Consider the following 25,432-nt stretch of genomic DNA (forward strand, 5'->3'; position numbering starts at 1 on the left):
CATCGAAGCTTAAAAAGCATGAAAGCCCCATTCACACAATACTTCGGTAAAATGATATATGCCAAGAATAAGGGCAAGAATATCCATACAAATATAACATTCCTGGAAAGGGAATTATTTTCCTGTCCCAAACTGAACTGCCTTAAAACTTAGCTTCACTCATTTTTATAATTAGTTCCTTCTGTCTCCCTGGCAGCAATGCTTTGTTCTTAGTTCTTATTACTGTCACTGTACTATTTTGTTATTCCTCCCTCCATGTCTGTCTCCTCCATCAGACTACAAACTCCAAACAGAACAGACCATGTAATTTATCTTTATATCCTTAATACCCAATGAAGCCCCTCAGAACTTGCCATCTAGTGGCTGCTTGATAATTGTTTGTTGAATGAATACTTGTTGAATTAATGGACTACAAATTAATGGAACCACTGTTTCCATTTTTAAACTTCAAATAAATGTTTTTTATTTTTTAAAATCATCATATTTAGGAGCCATACATTTATGCCAAAGGATACCAGTACTTAAGAAATAATTATGGGACCCTAATTTTGAACTGTTTTTCTAAACAATTCTTAATCACAATAGAAAAATCCCTCTCAATTCTTTATAGGATCACATGCTTTTGACTCAAGACCATGTTGTTCAGTCTGATCATTTATATAATTCACTAAACATAATAAGAACTATCAGTTACTACCTTATGCAAGATATTATACATATCTAAGTTATTCAAACTTTAAAGAACATCCATATAATTAAGTATAAGTAATCATATTCTACAAATGAGGGAAAAAAAATTCAGTTTACAAATCCTCAGAGCTGGGATTTAAATCCAACTTTGTATCTAAAACACTATGAATCCAAAATTTACTGCACGATACCACAGGTTCAAATGATTTTCATTGTCCAAAATACATACTCATTTTCTCCCTCTCCCCCCGCCCATGCACACATACACTACACTTGACACTAATGATAGAATACTCAGAACTAGACTACAAAACTATAAGTTGCATTTTTATGTGTTTGTTTAAACGAAAAACATATTTCATGCTTAATATCACTCAGGTAGTGCTAGAGCTGTAACATGACCCCAAATCTCCTAACTCCCATATATATTACTCTTCTCATCTATACTCCAGAATTTTAACATAATTTTCAAAATTAAAATTGTTTTCATTTCCAATTTAAAAACAGTATTTGTGTTCATATACAAACACTAACAAAAAGAGAAGTTAAAATACTTTTCAAATATAGAACACTTGTACGTCTCCCTCTAAAATATAATCACTATTAACATTTGGTACCATACTGACTTCTAATATGTTAAATAAAATTTTCCAGTAATGGCATAAGTCAAGCTGTGGTTCCAAGAATTTTGGTGGATGCCAGTGAAATAGATATGGGAAGTAGGAGATCTTATCTCCCAGAAAAATGTCAAGGTCCTTTCCCCAAAACTATACTAAATGATGTTGCTATAAAACAATTTCTCTCCCTTTTGATAATGCTTGTATTCACTGGTTCTTCTTTATATATTTTGTTCATATGGTGACTTCCCAAGGCCCTGACTTCATCACACTTACAATAATTCATATGAATCATTAAAATGTAGTCTTGTTCCATAGAAAACAAGCTTATGGTTACCAAAGGGGAAAGGGGGGGAGGGATAAATTAGGAGTTTGGGATTAACATATACACACTACTGTATATAAAATAGATAACCAACAAGGACCTACTGTATAGCACAGGGAACTATACTCAATATCTTGTAATAACCTAGAGTGGAAGAGAATGTAAAAAAAAAGAATATATATATATCTATATATCTGAATCACTTTGCTGTACACCTGAAACTAACACGACATTGTAAATCAACTATATTTCAACCAAAATTAAAAATAAACAAACAGACAGAAACTTAGTCTTGTTTTTCTTTGGCTAAGAAGTGATACCCTTCCCCCGATTTTAAGTTTTAACATTGGCTTGCATACATCAGGAGGAAAGGCAACACTCCTGGACCAAAGGAAACAAAAAGCCAGATTAGAGGATACAGTATTAAGTAGAGAATGCTATTTCCACAAGTTGACTGATGAAAAGGAAATTTATTCATAGAACATGGCAACCAGAAGGGAAAAAAAAATCACACAACAATGCAAGTTGACAGGCTCTATTCCAAAGTTGTCTACTGAATCATAAGAAAATAGAGTCATAGAGTTTCAGAGCCAGAAAGGTATTTATGAGTCCATCTAGTTCAATGGCTAGGTTTGGCATATGAGGAAAACTGAAGCTCAAAATGGTTTATATTACTTGTTCAAAGTCACACAGCTATATTTAGTGGCAATACCAGCAAGAGGATCCAAGTTTCTGAATTCTCTCATGAGTATTATTTCAACTACACTCTTTGGGAGAATATATACTGATTAGCAACAATGACCATTTTAGTGCAAATATTTACATCTTCTGTGTACCTGGGTCACAGATATAATTTTACTACCATGAATATACAATACCACCAATACGTTAATCTTAAACCATCAAAAGGAAGAAAAATTTACATTTATTGAATAACTGATTTGTACTTGGATTTATTCTAGACAGTTTCACACACATTATCTCATTTACTTCTATACTCACAAAAAAGGGAAGATAGAGACTATTTTCCTCATATTATATATAAAGAAACGGGGGCTTAGAGAAGTAAATAAATCATTTAAGACTGAATATAAATTAGATGGAAAAGATGGAACTTGAAACTAGATTTACCTGACTTAAAGGTTTATCACATTTTTTTGGGTGGGGGGGTTGTACACGGGCCTCTCACTGTTGTGGCCTCTCCCATTGCGGAGCACAGGCTCCGGAAGTACAGGCTCCGCGGCATGTGGGATCTTCCCGGACCGCCCCTGCATCGGCAGGCAGACTCTCAACCACTGCGCCACCAGGGAAGCCCCGTTTATCACATGAGTGATAAATGAGTCTCCTGCTTGATTATCTGTCTCTAGAATATTTTGACATATATTTTTGGCACATAGTAAGTGCTTAATTAAAGAAAGGAATTCTCACAGGATGGTCCACAGACCACGACTGGAGAAAATGCTAAACATTATAAAGTCAGCTTGGTGTTTATTTAAGTTTTTACTGTTTTTTCCCTAGCTTTATTGAGATATAATTGACATATAACATTATGTATGTTTAAGGTGTACAACATGATTATTTTATATATGTACATATTGTGAAATCATTGCCACACATAGTTACCATTCACACAGTTACCAGTTTTTGTGTGTGTGTGATTTTATTTGTTGTTCAATTGTTGTTAGCCTAGACTTTGAAGAATGGCTGGTAGTTTGTGGAAATGTCAGACATTAAAATGACCTTCCCTCTTCTGTCTTTCATGCTAAGTCACGAAAATTTGAAATGTACACTAATTAAGACCATTTCTCACTGGTCTTCACATTTCAGAATAAACGTACAACTAAAAAGTTCACACTCTAGTGCGGCACTGACTGTTATTTCTAATTTAAAAAGATAAGTGTTTTCAATCTTCATTTGAAAATAAAGTATTGGACTTTGAGTATGAGAGAAAAAACTTCTGTTGTTGCTTCCTTCTTCAACTTACTGTGTACACTCAGGAAAGTCACTTAGACTCTCTGTTCTATGGAAAAATGTGGTTTGTTAACCTAAGCCTAACTTCTACAGAGGAACCCCTAAGCCTAACTTCTTCAGAGGAAACAATGGGAACCAATTTGGATTATTCAAGATTCATTTTCCGTCATCCAAAAAATGTTACACTTTAAAATGTGGCATATTTATATTCACTATCATTTGCCCTTTCCATGTATTATATAATTCATAGAGTCCTTGATTTTCTTAAATTGCCTTCCACCGTCTATCCCCACTGTCTCTATCCTACTTTGCCCCTCATTATCTCCATCTTTAGACTATTTTCAGTATTCCCATCTTTGTCCCCCTGTAATTGATCACCTAAAAATCTTCCTGAAATTTAAATGTGATCATGACATTCCTCTCCTGAGTGGCTCCACAGACTACTTGAAAAATTAAATCCAATCTCCTTAGCAAGATACAATGGACTCTGCATAACCTGTCAGCTTCCCTCTCCAGCCTTACCTGCTTCTGCTTCTTTTGACCCACACAACCTTCTATTCCATCATACTGAAACTACTCACAGGCCCAGAAAAGCCACTCATTCCTATACCCAGGTTCCTTGGTGCATCATAGATCCAGTTTGGACTAGGTCTCACTCTCTTTTCTCTCCTTTCCTTACTTCTTCAGTTTTCATCATAATTTAACTTGTGTTGCTTCTCTCAGGAAATCATCCTTGACCATCCAGCTTATGTATCCTCTCTGCCTCATTATCAGTGCCTAGTTCTGTGAGTACCTCTAATAAAGTAATTTGTGCATTATCAGTTCGTTACTTTGTTTTCTTTACAGGACTACAATCATCTCAGATGTAAAGAACTGATCTTCATTTTTGTATCTTCCTGATAAATAGGTGAATAAAAGAGTGAAGGAATTAATGAAAAAATTATAAGGAAGACCAAAGCTATGCTATGCATCACCTGAAAACAATAGGTCTGAAAAGTTCAATTGTGTTTGGCTTTGGAGTACATATTTTGGGCTGATGTCCACTTACAGATGAGTTTAATAGTAGACAAATAACAAATGCTTTAAACCCAAAACTGAAGGTATATTTTGAAAATCCATGGAATGACCAACTGCCCATTTGCTAATGCTCCTTTCATATCAGGAAAGGATGATTTCTACCATATTTTACATTAGTATGAACCTTACCACTGAAGTTTATCATCTTACTCTGTCCTATGATTTGGATTTCATCACATTTGCCTCCTCTAGTATCTTCCTTATTGAGTGTTCTTTCTCTTTCTTACCTTTGATTTATTTATTACCATGGTCCTTCCATCTGCAAATCTGCTCATGCTTCTATACCTTTACATTCCTCTTATGCTTACAATAAGAACAACAACAAAACTCCAACAAGAACAAACAAATAAAACAACAAACTGTAAGGATCTTTCTTGGACTATAGGATACCATGTAAATCCTTAACATGGAGAAACGATCCTTCATTATTTAAGGCCAACATACCCTGTCATTCCCCCTTCCACATTGTCCTTCAATATGAACCTAATAGTAGAGTAGTCCCAAACACTGCCTTACCATAAGACCATTGAAAGCATTTGTCTTTGTGCTTACTGGTCCCTTTGCCTGAGATTCCTCTTTTCCATGTGTTGAATGACTAATCATCCAGATGTACAATGATTTACTCATCCTTTCTTGCTGTGTGTTATAAAATGCATTTATACTTCAACAATTGTTCACATTTGGGTAGATTCCTAGAACTGGAAATAGTAAATAAAGGAATCTGCTATTTTTAAGGGTTGGGGGACATTATAAACCTGATTTTTGGAAAAGCTGTATCAATCTATATTTTTAAAAGCATTTCAAAGGAGTGCCAACATCAGTATAACTTTATGCTGAATACTAAGAATGTTAAATATCCTTGTTAGATTGATAGATGAGAAACTGTAGTTGTTTATAATATTGCATCTTTAGAAAACAGTCACCCAAGTCCAGGAAGTGCACAGAGTCCCAGGCAGGAAGCCCAAGGAGGAACACACCAAGAGACATAGTAATCAAACTGACAAAAATTAAAAACAAAGAAAAAATACTAAAAGCAACAAGGGAAAAATGACAAATAACACACAAGGGAACTCCCATAAGATTATTAGCTGATTTTGCAGCAGAAACTCTGCAAGCCAGAAGGGAGTGGCATGATATATTTAAAGTGATGAAAGGGAAGAACCTACAACCAAGAATACTCTACCCAGCGAGGCTCTCATTCAGATTTGATGGAGAAATCAAAAGCTTTACAGACAAGCAAAAGCTAAGAGAATTCAGCACCACCAGACCAGCTTTGAAACAAATGCTAAAGGAACTCCTCTAGGTGGGAAAGAGACTAGCAACTTAGAACAACCTGGTACATACATAGACTGCTATATCAAAACCTCACAGGAACAGCAAACCCAAAAACTACAATAGATACACACACAAAAAAGAAAAAGCACCCAAACACAACACTAAAGATGGTCATCAAACCACAGGAGAAGAGAATAAAAGAGGAAGGGAAGAAAAAAGATATACAAAAAGAAACCCAACACAATTAAGAAAATGGCAATTGGAACACATATACTGATAATAACCTTAAATGTAAATGGATTAAAAGCTCCAACCAAAAGACATAGACTGGATGAATGAATACAAAAACAAGACCTGTATACATGCTGTCTACAAGAGACCCACCTCAGACCTAGGGACACATACAGACTGAAAGTGAGGGGACAGATGAAGGTATTCCATGCAAATGGAAATCAAAACAAAGCTGGAGTACCAATACTCATATCAGACAAAATAGATTTGAAAAATAAAGACTGTTATAAGACACAAAGAAGGTCACTACATAATGATCAAAGGATCAGTCAAAGAAGAAGATATAACAATTGTAAATATATATGCACTCAACACAGGAGCATCTCAATATATGAGGCAAATACTAACAGCCATAAAAGGTGAAATCGACAGTAACACAATAATAGTGGGGGAATTTAACACCCCACTTTCATCAATGGACAGACCATCCAGACAGAAAATCAATAAGGAAACATAGGCCTTAAATGACACATTAGATCAGATGGACTTAATTGAGATTTAAAGAGCATTCCATCCAAAAGCAGCAGAATACACATTCTTCTCAAGTGCACATGGAACATTCTCCAGGACTGACCACATGCTGGGCAACAAAGCAAGCCTACGTAAATTTAAGAAAATTGAAATCATATCAAGCATTTTTTCTGACCACAACACTATGAGATTAGAAATAAACTACAAGAAAAAAACTAAAAAAACCCACAAACATGTGGAGACTAAACAATATGCTACCAAACAACCAACAGATCACCGAAGAAATCAAGGAGGAAATCAGAAAATACCTAGAGACAAATGAAAATGAAACCACAACAATCCAAAACCTATGGGATGCAGCAACAGCAGTTCTGAGAGGGAAGTTAATAACAATACAATCTTACTTCAGGAAACAAGAAATATCTCAAATAAACAACCTAACCTTACACCTAAAACAACTAGAGAAAGAAGAACAAACAAAACCTAAAGTTAGTAGAAGGAAAGAAATCATAAAAATCAGTGCAGAAATAAACAGAGACAAAGAAAACAATAGCAAAGATCAATGAAACTAAAAGCTGGTTCTTCAAAAAGATAAACAAAGTTGATAAACTTTTAGCCAGACTCATCAAGAAAAAAGGGAAGAGGATTCAAATGAATAAAATTAGAAAATGGGATAGTCATTTTAAAACAACGTTTTAAAATAGTTTGTCAAGTCATTGTCATTTCCATTTAAAAAAAAAGTATCTCTTGTAGATAAAATCTTTTTTTTCCAAGGAGTGACATGATAGGAAGAAAAAGTTAGAGCCTTACCTCACATCACAATCCATAACAATTCCATATTTAGTTTTCAGTAAAATTTTAAAAACCATAAATCATTAGAATAAAATAGAAATTCTCATTTCTACCCAGAATATGAATTTGATGGTTAAAATCAATAGAAATAACAAAGATAAACAGTTTTTTTAAAACTATAAAATTTCAGATTAAAAATATGAATAAACCATTAAGTAAAAATAAGGTAGAAAATATATGTAGCAAATATCACATAAGCAATGTTGGTATTTCTAAAATATAAAGCGGTTATTTTAATTAATAAGAATTTTAAAATATCTTTCTAATGCCTGCACCAGTCTCCCTACCAGAAACTTAGTTGTTTGCAGTTAAAACATTTTATTTAAGCACAAACATTCTCAGTGAGAGTGCAAGGGAAAAAAATAAGGCCATTTTTGTGAACATGTAGAAAAGTAGGCATATTTTTTCTCTCCCAGAGAAGAGTCTATTTTTCTATAAAAGAGTTAGCATTCATAGAAGGTCAAAAAAGATGATTTAAAGTTTGCCATAAATTATCCACCAGTGAAGAATCAAACATTGAGTTATAAAAATGTATTCTATCAGTCAAGGTAAGTAAATTCTTCCATCTTTTTCTTTTGTGAAACATCTCATCCCTTCTCTTAGGAAGCTAGATCATCATAAAGTAAAACATTTTTATCTTATTCCTTTGGTTTCCTGAAGAAATATATCCCTTCACTACAATTCTTTCTAATTTTATACACTCAGATTTTATAGACACTCCTATCTGAATAGTGTTCCTGTGTCTTCACATTTCATATTATCTAATATGTTATTCAGTGTCAAATATATACACGTTTGATATATTTGATAAATTTGAGGAAGGTTTGACTTCTTGTTTATATAAGACAAAGAGAATTTGCATTTCTAGCCAATGGTCATGGCTATTAGAAAAAGTGGTAATAAATTTAACTTTCAACTACAACATTTGACTCAAGCTAGGTGTGCTTTAATATCAGTCGACATTAGTTTAGATTTACAGTTTATGCATTTCTTTACTATTTATATTTCCCAACTGATACTTAGAAAATCACTTTGAAATAATAGGCCTATTATTATTATTATTAATATCATTGGATGTTGGAAATAATCATGTTTAGAACCTAAGGTATTTGTCCAATACTACATTTCCTGGCTTTATTTTTTTTTTCATTTTATTTTTTATTGAAGTATAGTTGATTTACAATGTTATATTAGTTTCAGGTGTACAACATAGTGATTCTAGTAATTGTCAGGAACCCAGCTTTTCTGATTCCCAATATCTAGGACATTTCACTATACTACTCATCATATTTCTGTATTTTCTTTTTAATTTTAAGGGTTTAAATGACCATAAATGACCTTATATATGACTCCTCTTACATATTAATTTTGGAATCCAGTGTTGTATTCAGTGTCTAAGGCAAGAATACATGAACACAAACCAAAATTTTCTCAATTCCTACATTAATTCTTTCATTCAATAAATAAATAGCACATACCTTAATGTATCAAATTTGGTACTAGGTCCTAAAGATACAGGCTAACTAAATCAGACATGGTGGGGAGTCCCAGCTTCCCTAGACCATACTGTTTAGGCATATTGAGAATTCCAGAACATTGAAAACCTTAATGCACATAAGAATCACCTGGGCACTGTGATCAAATGCACATTCTGACTCAGCAGGTCTGGTGCAAGTTCTGACATTCTGTATTTCTAACAAGCTTCCAAGTGATGTTAATGCTGGTAGTTCAGAACCACAATCTGAATAGCAAGGATTTACTTATATAAATATGTATATATTTAAATGGCTATTTTAAGTGATCTTTCATTGCTGTTCCTATATTTTAAGAAAAAAACTATGAACCAAGAGGAAATTAGAAGGAAATTGGTCAAGCACTGCAGGAACTGAAGATGTTGATTAACAAAGGAAAAACGAGCAAAGTTGTCTAGGCTAGAAGAAGATGGGGACAAGAAAGAATGCAGAAAAGGAAGGTAGAAAGAGAGAAATAAACAAACAAAATTAAATTTGGAATTCCAGCCAGCCAGAACAACAACAACAAAGTGTTTTGCAGCTCTTAGTTAACCATTTCTGAATCATTCAAGTCATACTCATTATTTCTAGTATCTCTGTTTAAGCACAGTGAGGAGTGGCATTTGATGGTCAAAAAATATCAGTTGCCAATTGCAACTGTTAAGTAACCCCTCCCCCAGGGTTCTCTATATAACATCAAAGCTAGTACACTGTGGGACCAGGTTTACTTTAGATGAGGCTGGACAAGATCCCTCTTCTATGGAAAACCAGTACTGACAGGCTGCCTGACATTTCCTACTATCCACAGACAGCCCAGAGAATGGAAAGAATGCCCCATCATTCTTACCTGGGGGGGAAGAGAAGAGCAGGGAAGGTGGAATGAGAATTTGTTCTCCACCACCTTTCAGCATTAAAATTAGGAAATATCTGATTTTTTTGGTTCTCATTAGAAAACCACAATTGTTAAGTTTATGAAATTCTTGAGTATAGACAATACAGATATTAGAATGTACGTTTTTGTAAATATATATGGGACTAAAATATCCAAAAAATGTGAAAAATAAAGGCAGGAAAATTGAAAAGCACTTTATATATCATTTTGCAAAATCCAAAACAATTTTCTCCACTAAATAGTTGTATTCTTTAATGTAAGATATGCACTGTTACAATAATTTTACACCTAACACCAAGTAAAAAAAAAAAAAAAAAAAAAGGACCCAAGAAAGGAGTCAAAGATACTTTTAAACAGATTGCACAAAGGGAGCTTTTTAACCCTGTTTTCCTTTACCTACAGTGATATATAAAGGACATATTATGTCTTCAAAACTCTAGATTCTTGAAATATTATAGCAAACCTTTAGATAAGTAATTATACATGGGGTAAACTTAGGGCTGAGATTTCGTAGAGACAATTCTGTGGTTTCTGTGAGTAGGTAAGTTGTAACACTCTAAGGAAGAAAGGAATAGTTCATACAATAATCTCAGTTTCTAAATTAGAAAACTAAAGTACAGCAAGGTGTACAACTTCATCCAATATCACCTACAATGAACTCTCCTCGGACCCCTGGAACATATATTGGGTGACGGTTTTCCTCTGCAGCACTGACTCCATCTCTTTCCAATATTTAGCATATGTCAGGCCATCCAAATATAAAATATAGAATTTAATATCAATAGGACAGTGTCTCTAATGCTTACCAGGTGAGAGAAGGTTTATAACTGACACATCAATGCCAGATTAAACTAAATTTTTGCTTATCTGGAGCTGTATGACAAGATCTTTAACATCACAAGAACTTTACTATCCTTTATGAATTTTCCCTATCAGACAGAATTGCAAGTCAAGAAAAGCATGATATTTTCAACCTGAGTGAGTGACTGACCACCCATGTTTCTCGATCCTGGCCTCTTCCTTACAACATGGCACTCGCTGATTGAGGAACAATAGACTAACTGTCTTGAGGATTGCACATATAAAAATCACTGATCAAGTGGACATAACACTATTATTTGAATTATGATTTTAGGCATTTTTATTAAGAAATAAAGTTATTTCTCTTATGTCCAGTTTTCTGTTATTTAGGTACATATGAAACCTAGATTTTACAAATCAGTTCAATATTTAATCAGTAATTAGAGAATCAAAGTAAGGCTTTAATTGATTTTCTTATCCTCATTTTTTTCCTTTAAGCTCCTATTTTGTATGATATCCCACAAAACCCAGCATTTAATTTAATTGATTAACTTATGATACAAACAGCCACTGAGGGAATATCTCTTCTAGGAGAGGAAATGCATGACATTGTGTGTGTGTCTGCATTTATGTATAGTTACCATTACATGGGCAAAAATATACAACGTGAGCACTTTTCACTGGCTTATTTAAAAATATTGTGGGATATTAAAAATAACTTTCTCCAGAACTACACTTCACAGGACAATAATGCCATGTATCTGCACCTTGCCCTCCTCCTCAATAGCACAACTGTTTGGAGCAAGAGATTCCTGTGTGCATATGATAATGCATTCTGTACATCATTAAACAAAGAAGATAGCATTTTATTTCTTTAAAGTACTTTCAGAAAAAATAAAGTTTAAAATCTAACTAATGCTGAATGAAGATATTATCTAAAGATAATGCTTTGCTTTATAAAGTTAGAGGTCAACTTGAACATAATACCTGGGTGAATCTGATCCTTGAGGGGGTCACTGAATTAACAGTGCCCTCTGCAAGCAGATCAGGTGTCAGTTATCTCTCTCATAACAAACTTACTATCTAACAAGAAAAATGGGAAACAAACAAACTGGGAACAACAGGTTACACATGCAACCAACCAACCAAAACTATCTATACCTATGCTGATATGCATACACACAATAGAGCTCTGGGAAGGTGGGAAATTTGAAAGATTTTTAAAGATTGTTACTAAAATTTGTAACAATATTAACCAGTTTGACATGGATGGCAAACTATTTCAAGGAATAGGGCTTTGATTGAGGTTTAATGCAAAAGTCCTCTTTGATGTTCTAGAGTAGAATGGACACATGTACAGAAACAAAAGGTCATATACTCTTGGGGAAGGAAAAGATATTTGGCACACAGATGATGAGTCAGATGCCATGAGAAAGATTAGAATTTTAGGAAGGATGGAGGTCTGGTAGTGATATGTCATTGAAGTCCCTTGTGTCCATGAGACTCAAAGGGATGACTTTCCAAACTAGGTATTATTACAAAAGAAAAAGGTTTTTCTCCAGGGATTATTTGTTTCTAATGCAAAATGTATTCCTGCCAAAGTTTACCTGGAAAATCAGAATCCCAATCATGGGCTACACTTCCCTAGCATATACTTTAATCTACAACATTCCAACTTCTAATTTTGGAAAGCAGTAAAAATAGGAGGAAAAGAATAAAAAACAATTATGGCAATAATTTTCATGCCTTCATTAAGATGCTTATCCTCATTTTTTTATACTTCTTGGTAAGAGCATAACAATTATAGACTCAGGATTGGTCACTATTGTGCTCTTGTTAAATAAGTTTTTAAAATAATCATAGCTTAGAAAAGTATAAAGAACCTCTTGAAGTTTGATTATGCTCAAACACCAGTGAGTGACTTACAACAAACATAACTTCTGGAGATCTAATGCACTGCCTAATGATTATAGCCAACAATACTGTATTATCAACTTTAAAGTTGCTAGAATACTAAATCTTAACTGTTCTCATCACAAAAAAAGAGAGGAGATAATTATGTGATCTGATTGAGGTGTTAGCTGACACTACAGTCTTAATTTCAGAGTTAAAGGTGAGGCTGAATCTAGTGGGTTATGTAGATCCCAATGCTAAAGCTTAAAGGGGTGTAGGAACAAGGAGTCAGTCACATTCGGATCCTGTAGCCCTCCAGGATTAATCAACCTTACAAATTCTCTTCTTCACCTTGCAACAATTTCTACTGTGCTCTAAAATCTTTTCCTCTTCACTTAATCTGCCCCCTGATTTTAATCTCTTCAGAAATTCTAGAAGCCTTACTCTTCCTTCAGAGCCATACTTCACACAGACTTCAAAGTTTGAAGCTCATTACTTCCACTTCCACTGTCATTCCCTCGTCAAATATTTTTGTCTCCTCTTTGGACACAATTTTCTTGGTATATCTACATATTGACAAGGTTTTCTTTCAGTTCAATCAATTTAAAAGTTCAGGTTTTTAAAGGCTCAACTGATGTCAAATCAATCTCTGACCCTGCATCCAACTGAGAAACGATAGTATGGCAAAATGTTTGTAGTTATATTCATTGTTATGAATTGTATTCCCTGAGAGTATTCTCTTATGATTTTTCATGGTTATTTATTCTTTTATAAAAAACTGTTGCCTATTTATGATTAATACTTATATAATTGTATTTATTTTTAATACTATAGTTCAAAAAGATTTTTTTCAAGATCTATACTTTCAAAGGCTGGATTCCAGCATAGCTTCAAGACTTCAAGTTATTTGTCAACATGGCAAATCAGCATACTTTCCAATCTATCTTTATATTGCAGTATTTCATATTTCAAAATACACATTTCATTTATTCAGCAAATATTTCTGAAGAACTAAAACTAGCCAAAAAACTCTATTTAGATATACTGAGAATTAAAAAGTGCTAATTAATATCTGTTGTCATTACAACCTTAAGTCTACTGTTGTCTTTTTTTCAGTTAATCAAAAGCTAGAACTAAACACGTGACTCATCAAATATCTGCTGACCATCAATGAAAAACAAATAGCTATGTTTAATTTTGTGAGAAAACTAAAAAACTAAAATATACTACCATACACAAGTACCATGTATAAAGAGTGATGAAAGCAATTTGGTCCAAGGTATCAAATATAAACTTGTTAAATTATGTTCTTAGACTATGCTAAATAGTTGTCATTAAAAAACTAAAATTAACTTATATCTGTTATATCATTGTATAGTAATGTTCATAATTTTATGAATAAATAAAATAATACAATTTATTGAATAGAAATAGGATTATGAATGTAATTAATTAAGTGAATTAATTCATTCACTAATAGAAATAAATAATTATTTCTATTAGTGAATAAAATAGTTTTTCTGTGTATTATATTTAATAAAATTGTCATTTGGCCAAAAAGGAAAGCTGGTGTGAATCTTACTGCTATGAGATCATCTTTTCTTTCAATGATATAATAATTTTAATTTTACATTCCAGGATAAGTGTAAATTTGGATACTACACAAATAAAGACATAAAAGATAAATATTTGTTTGAGATTTCAATAATTCATAATATTAATATTAGATTTAAACATTTCTGCCAGTGTTCTACTCCTAAATAAAGGGTCTTTGAAGAAATTACAATCTTTAGGAACAAAAGAAAGCTCACCTTATTACAAAATTGTGACTGTCAATCTCTTTTCCACATTCACTATCTAGTAGAATGCCAGAATTTCCAACAACTGCACAGGTCTTAAATCTTCGATTTTTCATTGGTGAAACTTCAGGTAGGAGGCTATGCAGATCCTGAGAAATATTTAGTGTCCGGCGTCTGTCCAGCACATAGTGTATGACATCACCAGGCTTAAAACTGCTCTTGACCACTGAGACATCTCGTTCTGCATCTAGGAAACGAAGAATGTTCTTCCTATATTTGAGATACAAGCAAAGTTTTCCATTAATGACAACATGTCCAAGGACTGGTAATATCATTTACAAAGTAACATATGATAAGATATAAATTGGTAAATCACTAAACTTTAATATTCAGGTGGTAACTAAACCAACCAATTAAGTAGATTCTAAAGGAAATAAAATATATTTTTAAAACGTCATTTGTACATAGTTTTTCAATGATTTTGTAAATAGATATATAGTATACACACCTATCTGTGGAGTGAAAAAGGCCCCCTATCAAAATTTATAGAACAGTTTATTAAATGAAATACTATTGCCATGACTTGACTTTCCTTAGCTAGACAGTATTCTGCCAGCCTTAATTATCCATAATCATCTATTTTGTTCAGTGTTGTCTAGTTAAGGTGAATAGAAAAACTTGAAATTGTTTAGAATTATAATTTAGTTAACTCTATTAAAAGGATTGAATTTTCTAATAAAATTATTAACATTTATCGAAATCATGTGTATATTATAATTATTTGAAGTAAAGTTAAACTACAGCACTATATATATATGTGTATATATGTGTATATGTGTGTGTATATATATATATATATATATATATATACACACATATACATATACATATACATATATATGAAAGTTTTCTTCCAAGCTCAAGGATCCAGGAAATAAGATGGCTATATTAGAGGAAAAGATGGACAGATAGAACATTGGACCTTGAAGGGCAGAGATAGCTAACTGTTCCTCAGTGTTCTTTCTTCCCTTCTTTCTTTTCCTATTTGAATCTTCTAAGTTTTACTTGGCCACACTGATGCTCAGCTAGAACATTTCCAAGTTTCCAAACCCAAGTGAAGCTGGGTGTGGTCACATGAATTGGTTTTCTTAAACAGGATATGAGCGGATCAAGTGCATCACTATAGGAGAAAGAAATAAACTTCTGATTTGTTTGATTCACTGTATTTTAAAGTCTCCTTTTTTATGGAAGCTTAGCCTATCCCATAACTAATAAAGAATCTGATAAAAGATATGAGATACTACATACACATATATGCACATATTAAGTTAGATGATGGAAAATAAGAAAATAGATATGGCTGCCTGGAAAGCTGGTGACTCTTGGCATGATACAGAATAGCACCTTATAAAACTGTGGTCTACAATAACTTAGGAGTCATACCCTATATGTAATAAGCTTGTTGCTCTTGGATAATTGGTTAAAAGGTGCTAGTATGTTGTTTTATGTTGGTTACCCATTTTAGCAAGGAACTAAGAGGCAAAGTCAGATATGAAATACCCAAGTTGAAAGTTGAGTGGAGGAGAATATCTCTGGCAACGGCCTATAATCTAAACTGTGTGAGAGTCCAGTAACTGGGACCTCCTAAATGACTCCAATAATACAATTAGCAAGAGATACAACTATAAATCAGAGCCACGCCAGCAGCAAGAAGGATATTGTCTTCTCCCCTAAGTCTATAGATTCAAACGTTTTAAGAGTAGCTGCCAATAAACTGTAGAAAAGGAGGGTTAGGTCAGAATAATTAGGGGAGAATCCGAAGGCTAAAGAACTGTGTTCAGAAGCAATCTTTAGGTGGGGTTATTCATACCAGGAACAAACTCCAAAGAAATAGCTCAGGAGCCTAGTAAGTTTTTGAGAGAATTATATTGACAAAGAAATCTATGAATCTGGCTTACAAAAGTTTGGGATTGCTTGATCCTCATGCTACCAAACATATACCACCCAGAAGTAATCTGAGAAAGCAGTCTTCTCGGTTGGAAGTTGGATAATACTTACTGAAGTGCTCTTAACGGCAAGCTTGAATTTTCAGAATGCTCAAAACAATGTCATTATTATAACATTCATGATAGATAGACATTTTCCTCTAATGCTATTATTGTTTAAGCTCCATCACTATTTATAAATTTTATTATTACGCACAAAATATGATCTCTTCCTATCACTCCATCAAAAGGGCAATTCCCCAAATCATACTCATAAACCAGAAGCATGACTAGCAAGGAGGGATGTAAAATAACTAACTCATCTTTCTTTTTGTTTTCTTTATTTTGGTTTGCTTTAAATAGGTCCCACTTTAACGTGTGATCTAATTAGGAAACCAGATGATTGAATACTTTATTTGGCTAGATTTTATACACAAGGAATACACCCATCAACTCTCTGAAAAAGAGACCATTTAAAAAATTTTTTTCTCGGGCTTCCCTGGTGGTGCAGTGGTTGAGAGTCCGCCTGCCGATTCAGGGGACACGGGTTCGTGCCCCAGTCCGGGAAGATCCCACATGCCATGAAGCAGCTGGGCCCGTGAGCCATGGCCGCTGAGCCTGCATGTCCGGAGCCTGTGCTCCGCAATGAGAGAGGCCACAACAGTGAGAGGCCCACACACCGCAGAAGAAAAAAAAAAACAATTTTTTTTCTCAAATGTTTGGAATTTCAGGTTTGCAAGGAGTAAAATTTGTACAGCAAAATCTATATAAATGCCCTACAAATGAAATTTTAAAATTAATAGAAATTATCAGGCATTATAATAATCTTAACAAAGTACAGACTACATAAGAAGAGAATTGCTGGTGAAATCAGCAGCCATAGAGCATATGAATTGCAGAAAATTGAGAACTCTTTCATTATGTTAAGCACATGTGATTCTTCACAAAAGTTAACAGCTAGCACCAAGAGCAGCAATCAACTTTTGTACAAATTAACTACCACTTACTCGTTTGGTGAAAAAATTAAATAATGCCTGACACCTGTATTTCAACAAAAAAATTTTTTTCATTTCCTGTGAAAATGACAAGCTTGACTCTAAAATGAAGACTGCACGGATGTGGTCAGATCGCCAAACTAGATGGTGTTATTTTCCTTTGAACATAATTTAAAGGGGTTGCTGTAAGTATTTGAAGATGCCACTCACAAGTAGTGGCATGTTTGCAAGCATGAAGTGAATAGAGGTCCAGATTTCAGAGAAGACTCTTTAGCTTGGAAATCCAAAACGGAAAATCCCCTTACTCATAAAGTTAACACTTAAACGCTTGTCAACTGATAGCAAGAGGGACTTTGCAATCACAGAACCTTTGCTGTGTTATAGAAAGTTAGCAGCAAAAATATTTTCAAACATATGTCTTCTAAATCTGAGTATAAGAGAACACCTTTAATTTATTCATTCTTAGGGAAAATTGATATTTAAAAAGTGGACTGTAAGAGTTCAGGAAGAAAATAATGCTTAATGTGATAAATAATTATTAAGTACAGATGATACTACTGTATGTATTACTCCAATGATGTCTTACAGGCTCAACAGTTTACTTTTTAAATGGAAGCAGTAAAAAATAGTAAAAGTATTTTCCAAGACAGAATACAAAATACCAATTCACCCAGTCTAATCAAAATATAAAAATGTAAGTTTCTTAGAGAAAACTCAGAACAATTGTTAGTGTTGAATTTGCTTTTTTAAACTGAAAAGGGTGGGGGGACCTTGAATGTCTCTAGTTTGTTCTTTATCCTGCATTGAACCAAACTTTTGTTTCTATTTTAGGGCTTAAATCTATACATGGAAAACTATCTGAGCTAAGATTCCTGGTGTAGGATGCAAGAAAGACTGAAAATAATTACTATGAGTGAATATATTGATAAAATGCTTAATATTTTCTGGTAACAGTAAAGTTAGTTTTTTTTTTCTCCCTAGTAGGCTGTAGGTATTTTTAGATTATAGATTTAATGGACTGTAAAAGTTCCTATGGATTTGCTAAGTCTAACTGTTGTTCATACTGTAAATCTATTAAAAAAAAAAACAAAGAAGAAAACTAGTGCTTAAATGTAATTAACTAAATATCACTGGAAGCCTGAAAAACTCTTGTACTTATGCTGAACTGAAACAACACGTTAAGTACTACCAAGGAGAATATATACGCTTTGCTCAAAAGGTACTTGATATAAATGAAAACAGCAAGTTAAACAAAATTACTTTAGAATGAGAGAGATAGAAAGAAAACTCTAACTTCTGGGCTCTAAGGAAGCATGAATCAACAAAAGCCGATGTTTAATATGCAGGCTGTACCAGAATAAGTTTTTGTAATATGTGGTTGAGTTACTACCAGATTTTTAAAGCAGAGGATTGTGTTTTTTGTGTGTGACTTAAAAGAACAGTAACAACAAAAGATTCCTTACAGGTCTCTGTCATTCTGTTAAGCATAATGTAACTTTTGAAACCCTATTCGAAAAGCGAACACCTAAGTTCAGCAACTGTTTTAACGATAAAGATAACTGATAGAAATCAGGAAATATGCTTCACTTTTGGTAAGACTAAAAAATTAGTCATAAAGATTATATTTTTTGTTAGGCAATGCTGGCTTAAACTGAAAGACTGGTTTAGACTGTGAAACTGACAGGAATAGATTCTATACAGAAACTTTTCAGCTGAATTTTCAAGTAGAACTTCCCTTTCAACATCACCCACCACTTGAAATAGCAGCTGCAGAGTCCTGGGGAATTAATTTTCTAAACATTGTTTTCACTTGTGAAATGTTACATATAGCTAACCTATCACCAGGTGCCACTCTTTCTTCTCTGTAGGTTTCCTGTCAACAACAAGCACATGTGCTGTGGCAACTAAAATTTAATCTAAATGACATTGTTGACTCCATCAGCAAGTATTGTGAGGCAAATCTTACAGCTGGAATGCATCTCAAGTTGAGAAACAAATTAGGTAGTGATACATATATTAGGAATCAGTTTTTGCAAACTTTTGACTCCAGACAAAAATCAGTGAATCAGTTCAGTTGTTACTGACATAGTTTACTAAAAAGAAAAAAAAAAAGTTTAAGAAATGCCAAGTGTTTCATTATGCCTACAAAAAGCAGACAGAACACAATTTTTTGTCTCAAGAGATTATTTCTGCAAGGCAATATGCCTCGAAGCTCTGAAAAAAACATAACCTATAGCTTATTAGGGCTTCTGAGCTAAGGGTCTTAGCTGTTATAGGAAAAATATTCTAGTTAGTATTAAAAGAAAAACCCTGAGCACAACCAAATGAAAAGGCAAAATTGTCTCAAAAAAGCTTGAAGAAAGCACTTTTTAGTTTACACCTCAGACAGACATTTGATATTTGGCCCAGCATTTGGTAATATTGGATGAATACTATCTTATATTATTTTAGAGCAAAAAAGTCAACTTCTCTGTACTTCATAAAGATGCATTTTAATAGTATTCATTTTTAGTATTAAACAATAGTCTTCCAGAAGATTTATCTCATAATAAGAGCTCTGGCTCCACAGTCAGGCCTGGCTTTGAAGCTTGACTCTGGGACTAACAAGCTGTGTGACCCACGACGTGTGCTATTGAATTGTATGTGGACCTTTTTCTAAAGTAAATCAATGCATGCAACAGCAAATTCTTTTTGACAGGTGAAGCACATATAAATTTGCAATTATGTTTAGTCAACCTGCAAACCTTATCTGGTTAAGAACTTCAATATATGATGACACTAAGAGTTGAAAATATTTTTGCTGACTAATTATGATGTGCTTATTCTGGTCCTGATGAGTAGCTGAGCTCATACATTTCTATACATCCATATCTGGTACTGTATGTAATTCTTTATGTTTCTATCCAACATATGAAAAATGAAGGGGAAAGAAAGAAACAACCCGAAGATGAAAAAAGTCAAGTCACAAGTGTTGGACATGACTAGATAATTTCTCAGTACAATGTTCACAGATATACTCACAACATCTGATACATCTTAAGTGTATCATTTCTTAGCTTACAATAATAAAGAACTACTACCAATAACATCAAGCCTTTAACCAAGCTAAGTAGTTTAATTGTGAAGTTAGCTGTGGAATTCATGAACTTCCCTATATCTTGATGAATTTTCAAAGTACAATGAACTAATACATGAAACCATCTCTCTCAGACAACTCCCCAGAGGTACAGTTGTTTGATGAATATATATGAATCAATTCTTGATGTGCTTATGAAAGCGGCAGAGTGCATATAGGGCTGGAAGAATCAGTAATAAGAAAGAAAATCATGTCTACAAATATAGGGAAAAACAATTTATCTTCAGTGACTGTTTCACATTTTAATGCAAATAGATAAATAATTTATTAGGAATATCACAAGTGCATTATTAAGTTTAATGAGATTTTTTAAATGAGAAAGATTTGTAAGCAGAGTTCAATCATGTAAGATCAAAAATGATTAGTTGTAACATCTTAATCAAAAGCTTCAAAGTAGAATTTTGAAAACACTTGTAAAATATGCCCATACCCACTCATAGACACAAAATAATGTGGTTCTTCATAAATGCTATAGATGTGGGGAAAAAACAAAGGAAAATAACCAAAATACTTTAAGATTAGTTTCAAGTATGACTTAGAAAGAAAGCTAAGCCAATAATCAGGTATTTTTATATTCTAAATTTTTTATTATAGGTGTCAAATTGATTGATACTTACTAGTCACTACAGCTATAGGCAATTATAATTTTTATGAACTGTTTGTACATTGTACAGTAATGGTTTTACAAATTATTATTTCCTTGTAAGGAAGTGACAACTTTGTATGTCTTATTCAATATTTGCTCACTGTTTTATTGTTTACTTATCTGTTAAGGAGAACCATATGAAGAGTACTAACATTTCATTCATATTATTAGCTGTTATAATTGAAAATAAATCACCCTCAAAGATATGAATGCAACCCTCATTAATTTGTAAAGCTGCAAGAATAAATTGCTTGGGTCAATTTATGTTAAATACCCTTAGCTTGAATATCTTAAAAATAGCAATAGATATAGCCTCATGCACATCTATAGTATTCATTTTTTCATACATACTAGGAAGGCATGGCCAGATATATTGATTAAACTATTGTTAATTATGTATTTAATTTATTTATTAGACTTTATCTGATATATTATTTAGCATGGCTAGATATATTAAACTGTTACAATTTCTTACTTTACTTTACTTTCTTCCATTACTTTCCTTTACCTGATCTACAGAGCCTTACATAATTGACACCTTTCTTGCCAAATCATTCAAACTTGAAGGTTCTCTTTCTAGGCATCCTCAGAGATCAAATATTTTCTTTTTTAATCACCCATATTTCTCTCTTTCCAATCTACTTCTAAGAAACATAAATCCTTACTCTGTGCTAAACTCAACCACACTGTATTTATGGCCCCATCTAGTTCCATATCCTGTAGCTTTTTCCTCATAATTATCTCCTCCCTTACAGGGTTTCTAAATTCAAATGTGGGTATAGGAGTATGAGTTAGTGAGGAAGACACTAGGTAGGTATCATGAGAAAAGGGAGCTCCAGGTGTAAAACTGTCAAACTGGAGAGCTCGTGGTTAGTGTTGGCTTCGGCCAAAGAGTTCTCAGGAGGAACACAGGTCCAGAGTTGTCACATTTTAAAATTTCTTAAGAGTATATGAAAATCTGTACTTTTATAAGGAATCTGCTAATTTTTAGTACTGCTTTAAGTTTCTTTTCATCCAGTTGAAATAAATATTGCTTTCTGAACATATTCTACACAGAAGACACCAACTTATAAACTCTGTCAGAGTTGCACTACATCACACGCTACTCATCTCACTGTTCTTGCACTCTGCCTACAAATACACAAAGTTCACCCTAAACTAAAAACAGCCAAACATACACCACTTGACATTGCCATGGTTTGATTCCTGTCTCCATTCCAGTCACTTTGAAAGCTTTAAAACAAAGTAGTCTAACCATTCCTGCATTTCCATGGCACCCATTTCTTTTTAATTTCCAGACATTCTTTCAACTATATTTCAACATGTAGTGAGTGCCTTTGCTGCAATGCATTCTATGAATTGCGATGCATACTCTAAAGATGAAGGTAGTAGACTCTTCCTTAAAGGGGCTTATAATCTACATTATACATACGTGTGATCCAAGAAGTGAGGAGGTAGAAACCCCAGCAGATCAGCAGCTTACCCTCGTAACCACTAACCTACTCTTACAAAATCTGTGTGTTCGTATCCAATCGTGGAGTAATTAGCATTTTGCCAATACTAGAAAAATGCAATGATTTTATTATGTAGAGGACGGCTGTTCTCTTGAACTTTTTTAAAGAGTTCTGATTTACTGAAATGCTGATTTAAACATACCAACCAATAGAGCAACGTAACTATAGAGAAAATGATCTGCTTGCTTCCTCCATAATTAGGAAGGTCTGGCCCTAACTTTCTTATTAGAGAATTATAATTGAAGAAAACAAGATATAATGGATATATGTAGGCACTGAGTTTGATTTCAAGAGCTTATCTAAGCGAAAATACCAGAATCTTACAGAGAATAAACCTGTACTCTAGAAGCCTTATTTGCTAATTGTTACCTATTTAGGGTATAATTATTGAGACTTTTATTATAGGAGCACACATAGAAATACCCCTTCATAGAATAAGTCAAATTTATTTATAATTGTTGGCTAAATGGCAGTTGAATAGGCTCTACTTATATCCAGTGTGAGAAAACACAAGATCAGTATGAAGACTTTAGAGAAGTTAAAGATAATTCTCAAAATATACGTCCATCCTGAGTAATAAAGAAAAGTGTGTTAAACATTAGGATTCTGTCGAACATTTTATTTCATTAGTATAAAGACAGTATAATAAAAACTCACATATTCATCCTTATATTTCTGGCTGTATAATGATTTCAGTTTTATAGTTTCACATCCTTCAGTGAGAAACATTAACAGCCTGTTCATTCTTACTAAAGTATTCATACTTAAACTATAAATCAAGCATTCAATATAAGTTTGCCAAGCCCAATGTATTCTAGAACATGATATGAAATTTATTATGCCTTATTAAAGAAACTCACCTTATCTCTAGGACCAAAGAGGAATTGATTTTCCAACCTTCTAGAGAATGCTGGAAGACTGAAGAGCCAGACTTTCGAATGATTTTATCCGAACTATTGACAAGTGATCGACTCAAACACAGCTCACCATCTCTGAAACAAATCACAATGGCAGCTTTGTGAAAGTAAGAAGCATTTTGTATAAACAGCATAATACATAATTTGATTTAGATTACTGGTGACAACTTGTAGATACAACTTTTTCTACCTGTTAGAAGAAGAGGTGTAAGCATGATGAAAGGTATTATAAAGATTAGGTGAATATGACTTTATCAGGAGAATCATTTACACTTATTATTTTACTTATTATTTTTGAAATAAAACTATTTTTATCCAAAGAAAAGACCTTTGTAGTATTTCAGGAAAAAAATTCTCATCGCAGTTCTGTTCCCCTTTAGCCCCTCCCTCCCCTGCTGTGCTTAACAATAGAGACAGGATGTTTGGCCAATTCTCCTGCATCTGGGTAACTGTGACTCCTAAGATTGTCACAGAAGACATACAGACATAATGGAAAGAGCTTTTGTTTTGGAGTAAGAAGTCTTTGAATGTCAGGTGATCTGGGCATGTTTGTGATTCTATCACTTGCTAGCCCATATGTCCTTTGACAATATTCTCTTTCACGGTGGTAAAGCCACCGTGACTTTACCTTACCTTGAAAATTGCAAAAACATTATCTAATATGCTTTGACTTTGTGAGAAGTGGAGCTCTGCACGTGAAAGTAATTTATAAAACACAATTGAAGTGCTAATTCTAAAATTACATTGGTCTCAAAACATCTCAACAATGAGATGCTTCCCTGATAGTTGGTGGTGGGGAGATAGAGATTGCAATGGGGGGAAAACTCATTCAGTAGCCATTATTACTGGTATTTTCTGTTATATCAAATAATTAACTATGCTATCCCCACCAATTAATAGCAATAGGCAAGTATATCATGCTGCATGCTACTAGCAGGGGTGTTGGTGGTAGGTGACAGACACCTATGATCGCATTTATACCATTAGTACCTTTATAGATGAACCTCTTCATTGTTCAGTAGACTATTCCTTGGTACTTTATACAAGTAAACCCGGATTCAGAGAATAAAAAAGCCACCTCTCTAGGCATAGCCCTTTCAATATCTGTATTTCATTACATGTCACCTCAATTTTTTAGAATCTCAAAAACATAGTTAAAAAGTAACATGACTAGGGCTTCCCTGGTGGCGCAGTGGTTGAGAGTCCGCCTGCCGATGCAGGGGACGTGGGTTCGTGTCCCGGTCCGGGAAGATCCCACATGCCGCGGAGCGGCTGGGCCCGTGAGCCATGGCCACTGAGCCTGTGAGTCCGGAGCCTGTGCTCCGCAACGGGAGAGGCCACAACAGTGAGAGGCCCGCGTACCGAAAATTAAAAAAAAAAAAAAAAAAAAAGTAACACGACTATTTGCTCAGTCACAAAGTCTAAATCTGTGTTTATTATGTAGGCAATCCTCCCCTACTATCAATGGAAACATTGCCTGTGCAACAGCTGCTAGATGAATTCTGTAATTGGAGGCTGATAGTTTGGTATTTTGGTTTGCATTCTTTTTTAAACATGTAGTTCCAATTTGAAGCAACTCAAAGCATCAAATGCAACTACTCCCTGTGAAATTTAGAACTCTATAAAAATTAATATTTTAAACTGTCCTACTGATGAAAATGATACACTTGCATGCCTATGCATGGCTAATCATAGTCATTTTATAGAGGTCATTTAGGATGCAAGGAAACATAGGGTGCAATTACTACTCAGTAGCCCCGAGTCAATTTTTATA

General features: G+C 33.7%; 1 protein-coding gene across 1 annotated transcript in view; it reads right to left on the reverse strand.

Annotated features, from left to right (window-relative positions):
* ST8SIA4 (ST8 alpha-N-acetyl-neuraminide alpha-2,8-sialyltransferase 4) overlaps window positions 1-25,432 on the reverse strand; it is a 100,146-nt gene that overhangs the window by 69,594 nt on the left and 5,120 nt on the right. The window contains exons 2-3 of the mRNA XM_082652077.1: window positions 23,602-23,733; window positions 14,478-14,735 (exon numbers count right to left, since the gene is read on the reverse strand). Of these exons, the coding sequence (XP_082508203.1) occupies window positions 14,478-14,735; window positions 23,602-23,733 (390 nt within the window). The remainder of the gene's footprint in view (window positions 1-14,477; window positions 14,736-23,601; window positions 23,734-25,432) is intronic.

Source organism: Grampus griseus (genome assembly GCF_964374135.1).
Source record: "Grampus griseus genome assembly, chromosome: 3".
NCBI lineage: Eukaryota > Metazoa > Chordata > Mammalia > Artiodactyla > Delphinidae > Grampus > Grampus griseus.